Source organism: Embiotoca jacksoni, unplaced genomic scaffold, assembly GCF_022577435.1.
Source record: "Embiotoca jacksoni isolate LCO1_2020_lvr unplaced genomic scaffold, fEmbJac1.0.p SCAF_34, whole genome shotgun sequence".
Lineage (NCBI taxonomy): Eukaryota > Metazoa > Chordata > Actinopteri > Embiotocidae > Embiotoca > Embiotoca jacksoni.
Genome location: NW_027185386.1, coordinates 770,857 through 778,356, shown reverse-complemented (window position 1 = coordinate 778,356; position 7,500 = coordinate 770,857). Strand labels below are relative to the sequence as shown.

General features: G+C 49.1%; 1 protein-coding gene across 1 annotated transcript in view; it reads left to right on the top strand.

The window, feature by feature from the left end:
- Positions 1-7,500, top strand: part of spop (speckle type BTB/POZ protein) — a 98,627-nt gene that overhangs the window by 90,723 nt on the left and 404 nt on the right. The window contains exons 10-11 of the mRNA XM_069165349.1: positions 92-234; positions 5,979-7,500. The exon at positions 5,979-7,500 is cut by the window's right edge and continues 404 nt beyond it. Of these exons, the coding sequence (XP_069021450.1) occupies positions 92-234; positions 5,979-6,123 (288 nt within the window). The 3' untranslated portion in view covers positions 6,124-7,500. The remainder of the gene's footprint in view (positions 1-91; positions 235-5,978) is intronic.

Genomic DNA, 7,500 nt, shown 5'->3' with positions numbered 1-7,500 from the left:
GCGTGTCATTACACGGAGCGGCGCCGGTTGTCGGTGGCTGTTCAGGTAATCTGGTTTACCTGCTGTTCCTCCTCTCCCGTCTCGTCGGCAGTACGCTCTGGAGCGGCTGAAGGTGATGTGCGAGGACGCGCTGTGCACCGGCCTGTCGGTGGAAAACGCCGCCGAGGTCCTCATCCTCGCCGACCTGCACAGCGCCGACCAGCTGAAGACGCAGGCCGTGGACTTCATCAACTGGTGAGTCGCTCGCTTTTCGACGCAGACATCATCCGTCTCCGGAAAATACCTCCGCACTCATTTTTGTTTTATTGCACTCGCACACGTTCAGCTCTTCGTCAGAGGAAGTCATTCATTTTCAGTGGGAGCGGTTTTTTTTGTCTCCCGAGGAAATTTAATTGAATCCCCTCCCAGATCAGACAATCTTAACTGCCGTATGCTATCGGTCCGTTGAGCAATAAACCCGAGCAGCTGATGTTAATCATGTTGCCGGCTGCCTGTTTAGGTGAGATGCTGCCTGTTAGCATCAATGGCTGCTATTTATGTCCAGTCAGTGTTTGAACGGCCGGCTGAAAGAAAAAAAAGCTTTTCCTCTCGCTCGCCACTTTAATTGCTCGTCACCTATCCTGTGTTTTCTGAATTCTGTCTCACAGCCAGAAACATTTTCAATCCCTTTTGTTCATTTCTCTGTCGTCTCTTTACTCCATCTCCATCTCCATCTCCATCTCCATCTCCATCTCCATCTCCATCTCCATCTCCATCTCCATCTCCATCTCCATCTTCTTGCCTTGTCCCTGCCTGGCTCTCCCACTCTCTCTCTCTCTCTCTCTCTCTCTCTCTCTCTCTCTCTCTCTCTCTCTCTCTCCCTCTCTCTCCCCCTCACCTCTCTCTCTCTCTCGCTCTCTCTTCTCTCTCTCTCTCTCTCTCTCTCCCCCCCTCTCTCTCTCTCTCCTCTCCCCCTCCCTCCCCCCCCTCTCTCTCTCTCTCTCCCCCTCCCCCTCTCTCCCCCTCTCCCTCTCCCCCCCCCTCCCCCTCCCCCCTCTCTCTCTCTCTCTCTCTCTCCCCTCCCCCTCTCCCCCCTCTCTCTCTCCCTCCCCTCTCTCTCTCTCTCTCTCTCCCCCCCTCTCCTCTCTCTCTCCCTCTCCCCCTCCCTCCCCCCCTCTCTCTCTCTCTCTCTCCCTCCCCCTCTCCCCCCCTCTCTCTCTCCCTCCCCTCTCTCTCTCTCCCCCCTCTCCCCCCCTCTCTCTCCCCCCCCTCTCTCCCCCTCCCTCCCCCTCTCTCCCCCCCTCTCTCTCTCCCTCCTCCTCTCCCCCCTCTCTCTCTCCCTCCCCCCCTCTCTCTCCCCCTCCCTCCCCTCTCCTCCCCCCCTCTCTCTCTCCCTCCCCTCTCTCTCTCCCCCTCCCTCCCCCCTCTCTCCCCCTCTCTCTCTCTCCCTCCCCCTCTCTCTCCTCTCCCCCTCTCTCCCCCCTCTCTCCCCCCCTCTCTCTCTCCCTCCCCCTCTCTCTCCCCCTCTCACCCTCTCTCTCCCTCCCCCTCTCTCTCCCCTCTCCCCCTCTCTCTCCCCCCCTCTCTCCCCCTCCCTCCCCCTCTCTCCCCCTCCTCTCTCTCTCCCTCCTCCTCTCCCCCCTCTCTCTCTCCCTCCCCCCCTCTCTCTCCCCCCTCCCTCCCCCCTCTCCTCCCCCCCCTCTCTCTCTCCCCTCCCCTCTCTCTCTCCCCCTCCCTCCCCCTCTCTCCCCCTCTCTCCTCCCCCCCTCTCTCTCTCCCTCCCCCCTCTCTCTCCCTCTCCCCCTCCTCTCTCCCCCCCTCTCTCTCTCTCTCCCTCCCCCCCTCTCTCTCCTCTCCCCCTCCCTCCCCCCCCTCTCTCTCTCTCTCTCCCCTCCCCCTCTCTCCCCCTCTCCCTCTCCCCCCCCTCCCCCTCCCCCCCCTCTCTCTCTCTCTCTCTCTCTCTCCCTCCCCCTCTCCCCCCTCTCTCCTCTCCCTCCCCCTCTCTCTCTCTCCCCCCTCTCCCCCCTCTCTCTCCCCCCCCCTCTCTCCCCCTCCTCCCCCTCTCTTCTCCCCCCCTCTCTCTCTCCCTCCTCCTCTCCCCCCTCTCTCTCTCCCTCCCCCCCTCTCTCTCCCCCTCCCTCCCCTCTCTCCCCCCCTCTCTCCTCTCCCTCCCCTCTCTCTCTCCCCCTCCCTCCCCCTCTCTCCCCCCCTCTCTCTCTCTCCCTCCCCCTCTCTCTCCCTCTCCCCCTCTCTCTCCCTCTCCCCCTCTCTCCCCCCTCTCTCCCCCCTCTCTCTCTCCCCTCCCCCTCTCTCTCCCCCTCTCACCCCTCTCTCTCCCCCCCCTCTCTCCCCCTCCCTCCCCCCTCTCTCCCCCCCTCTCTCTCTCCCTCCTCCTCTCCCCCCTCTCTCTCTCCCTCCCCCCCCTCTCCTCTCCCCTCCCTCCCCCTCTCTCCCCCCCCTCTCTCCCCCCTCTCTCTCTCTCATCCCTCCCCCTCTCTCTCCCTCTCCCCCTCTCTCCCCCCTCTCTCTCTCTCTCCCTCCCCCTCTCTCCCCCCTCTCTCTCCTTCCTGCTGCTGTTCAGTGCTTCAGACCTCATGAGCCTGAAGGTGTTCAGTAATGCAGATTTCTGCCCCTATTTCCAGTCATTAATTGTGGTTATGGGCGTTATGACAGTTTAATTTGCGACAGCATTGTTGGTTGTTGTGGTTGCCGGTTGCCGGTTGCCGGTTGGTTTGTGGGGAAATTGGCCATGAAGGACTTCCCGGCCAGCAAAGCGTTATCAACCCTCCTCCTGCGAACACAATCGACAGCAACAAGAGCAGCAAAGCAAAAATCAATTTTGAGGACAATATTGAAAACAGACGACACGGTTAGAGCCAATAATCCCCCCCCACCACCCCCCCCCACCCCCCACCCCTCAGTAGCACCTCAGCTTCTTTCAGGACCGGTCTTTACAAGCAGCTTACAGTCAATTAGCAGAGACAATGGGAGTCCTCTTTATTCTACCTCGTCTTTTATTCATCCTCTCCAGGGACGTAGCAGAGTGTAAAGACGCCCCAAACTCTCTTCATCCACTTTTATTCAGAGGAAGCTTACTCACTCCTTTTAGGATCATTAGGTGTGGGTAAATTCATAAAATAAAGTTAGTAAGTCATGATGTCAAGCACAATCTTTAAATGCTTTTCAGGAAGAACAGTGTTCGTTTTATTACTGTCACAGTTTAATATACCTTCACATCACTGCTCGGCTGCCTCCGTCCGTCCCCCTTCCTGTCCCCCTCTGTGGACTTTGATCACTCTCTGTCATCTCCCTGTTTATTTGTACGGATGCCCCCAAATAGTAATTAGTTTATATTAAATTCAACTCAATGCAGATTTGTTTATGTAGCATCTTTCATACAGCAATGCATCCCAAAGTTCCAGATAACATGAAACTTAAAATACAAGAAAAACAAGAAAAAACACAATTGAAACCCAAACAATAAATAAAACAATAAAATGATAGAGCCTCAATTAAAAGCCAAGCTAAAAAAAGATATGTCTTCGGTTTTCTTTTTAAAAAAAATGTCCACAGAAGTCCCTCACATCCTCAGGCAGGCTATTCCACAGCACACAGTGGCTAAAAGAGGACTTGCTATATGTTTTGATGGAGTTTCTGGGAATACCCAGGAGGACATCTTAAGACTGAGTGTTAGTCCATGAGAACAGTCTTAGTCAACTAAAAATGTACTTCATTTGTTTCCAGCCGAACCCTTCTTCCTTTGGGAAGGTGGGCTTGTTGGTAACCTGATGGTGACGTAGTTGTGCAGGAAGTGAGCAAATCTCACATGGTATTGGTGTGTGTGTGCAGACGGCAGGAATCAACCATAAAGTGTCCAGATAAGTCAAATAAAGGTGTTAAAGGTCCAGATCATGCAGCGATACGACGTACAGGCTTGTTACCAAACACCGCAGGGTGCAAGTCCTCTTCTGCCCTGGCTGTCAATTATTACTATAATTCATTATTAGTAGCCTGAACATTTATGCTATTATGTGAAAGTACAATATAATGTGTTGAAATAAATTAACAAGTTCATGTTTAATGTCCTCGCTGGTCGTTCTGACACAATCAAAATAATGATCCATTTTGCCGTTAGCTTTGCCGTTAGCCGGCGGCTCGCTACACGTGTGCACTCATTATTATTATTCTCATTATTACAGTTTTGTATTTCTCTGTGATGAAACACAGTGAGAGCAAACTCACTTATTACACTCTTAACTTACACTGAAACAATTTAGTGATGCCCTCCAAAATCTGCATTTGAGTAAATAAAATTATATCATAACATATATGTATGTATATATATATGTGTATATATATATATATACATACATACATATATATACACACATATATATATATATATATATATATATATATATATATATATATATATATATATATATATATATATATATATAAAAATTATATATATACATACATATATATACACATATATATGTATATATTTATTTGTCCCTGCTGCCGTCTCCATCAACCCCTCCAACCCCCCAACCCGCCCCCCCCGCGGTGGCTGCTCTCCTCGTGCCCTTTAGACGGCCTGTTGCCTCAGCTTCAGCTCGCTCTCCATTACTGTGAGCAGAGGTTCACTTCCTCCACTGAGAGCAGGGTCAAAGGTCAGCTGGAGGAGCGCAGGACCCACACACACACACACACACACACACACACACACACACACACACACACACACACACACACACACACACACACACACACACACACACACACACACACACGGACGCACGCTGTTGTTTATTTACACACAATAAAACATGAAAAATGTCACTAAAGGCCACACAGCGGTGGACGTGATAGTGCAGCGCAGCACCCCGAGGGTGGAGATCGCCACAGGGTCCGCAGGTGGAGGCTCGCATATGTGGGTGGTGATGACCACACACACACACACACACACACACACACACACACACAATGATAAAGCAAAGGCTTTGAAATATGTTGAAAAATTATTCATTTTAAGATTGTTAGGATTCTCCTGTTTTAATTTTCAAGAATAAACAAATCATATATCAGGAATTGGCAATTTATTTATCTTAAAAAAAAAAGAAAGATGTTGGGTTACTCTGTTTCTCCACATCAACCAGAACAGATGACGTTTTTTTTTTTAAATAATTGTGGAAAGTGGTGAAAATATAAATTGGTTGAAAGGAACCCGAAAGAAAAAGAAACAATAAAATAATGTTTGATTGTTTTTATTTTGGTGTTGCAGTCTAACGGACTGTATAGAGAATGCAAAGTGGACTTAAAACACCAGACACACTGCTTCCTGTGAGTCCTGTACTTTCATAAATGTATAGACATTTCATTTTGAATTATTTTTGAATCCTCTTATGATAATGCACAAAATTCTCCAGCAAATATATAAGGTATAAGCAAGAGATATTATTTCTCTAAAGACTATGATATGTATGATGTCTTACCAACAGTCCAGTTATCAAAGGGATTCAATTTACTGTAAAGAAAGACACAGAAAATCAGTAACGTTTGGCTTTTTTGTTTGAAAATTGACTTAAAGAAATAAGTTGATTATCAAAATAGTTTATGATTAGTTTTCTGGTTCCTCCTGATTCGTCTATTCCAGATATGAACTATGATAAAACTATGACTCAGCAGTCTTTTCATCACATGCCCACATATTTATGATACTTCAATGTTGCCTTTTTATATGTGTGATGTTATTTATCTCTGAAATGAACTTGGGGGGTTAAATATTTTAAAATATAAAGTAAACAACAGCTCTGCCAGCTGGTATGACAAATCCTTAATGTCTCAGAGCTGCTCTCCACACAGATGGACTCTTATAATCCCAAAACTCTCCCAAACTGTGGTATTTGTTCACTATGTGCTCGTCCGTTTTAGTTTCTTCTCTCAAAGTCTCTTCCTGCTTTTTTTCTCCACTTTGTATTTTGTTTTCCTCTCAGTCACGCCGCTGATGTGATGGAAACATCCGGCTGGAAGTCCATGGTGATCTCCCACCCTCACCTGGTGGCGGAGGCCTATCACTCGCTGGCCTCGGCCCAGTGTCCCTTCCTGGGTCCCCCGAGGAAACGGCTGAAACAGTCCTAGCGCCGTGCGGAGCCCGAGTCTCCCAGCTTTCTCTCTGCTGTGTCCTCCTGTACCGGCGACCTCGCTCAACCTTCCCTCCCAGTCCTCCTTTTTTTAGCCAGAGACGCCCCAAAGACTCGACACCCTGCAGGGCTCGGCTCCATCTAGCAGAGGGGGAGCTTCGCTGCTGGGCAAATCTGAGAATCACAGGACTCGTGCCACAGAGGAGGTAATACACATCTCTGTGGGGGGGAGGGGGAGGCATTCTGTAAAATCTGAACCTGGATATTTATGGTTTGGAAACCTGAAGCCTCGCGTACTCCACGTCCTCCGTCTTCGATATTGGAAAGCTGGAACCTTATTGTGCGAGTCGGTCACGTAAAGAACTGATCTGGGTTGAAAGTGAAAAGTCAACGCTGAGTCCCTGAAAAACACGACTGAGGCTCTTTGTTCAGTGTTGAAGCCCGAACTGTGAAGAAGATCGACCAACCGGGAGGTGAAAGACGATTGTTCCAATTTGAACAGTGTTCGTACGATGTTTTGTATTTTTTAGGGCACCAATAATTCTGTTGAATGAAAGGTCTGAACACGTTTTAATGTTCACGTCACACCTGCCAGACACTGTGCGCATTTTTGGCCCAATTTTTTTCGGCCCCCAGCTCGTGAACCTCAACTAATTTCAGAATCGGGACACATTTTCTGCCGGATCAGCTGTTGTTTGACACGCGGTCTGAGGTGCGGTCACCGTGTTTGAATAATCAGATGAACCATCAGCACTCTGACTCCTGGATGACCGCGTGGATTTTCTGGCATGTTCGGAAATTGCAGTTGAAGATCTGCTGCGACCTGCAGTGGGCTGGATTTCATTTGACGTGTTTTACATGTTGTCATGTAACATGATCGATATAGAACTGAACTGTGCTTCAGAGCAGACAGATAATACAGTCTGACAGCAATCTGCAGCTCAGGATTTTGCAGTTTTCTTTCATTCATAGTAGAACAACACAAAAAACACTGTTATACGAGGTGTGATCAAAGATTTCAGAGTTTATATAACAACCAAAAACTGTACCTGATTTAAATCTGGCTGCCACCTCTTTTAAAGTCATCCCGTCCTGCTGCAGCTGGAAGTCCTGCTCTGTAAACGCATCCAGCACCGTCCGCAATGAATGCTGGATGTCCTCCGGAGTTTTAAAACGGCGAGCCTTCAGTTTAAACTGAGAGAAGGGAGAAGTTGCAGCGGGTCAGATGCTTTGAGGAGAACGATTCACGGCCACAACTCACACAACTGTCAAAGAAAACACCTCGTCTGCTTCATTACTTCATCGCCGTTGACTTTCTGAAACATTTCACCATTTTCCAGAATTTGCCACAAAATTTGATGAATTTTGTTTCAGG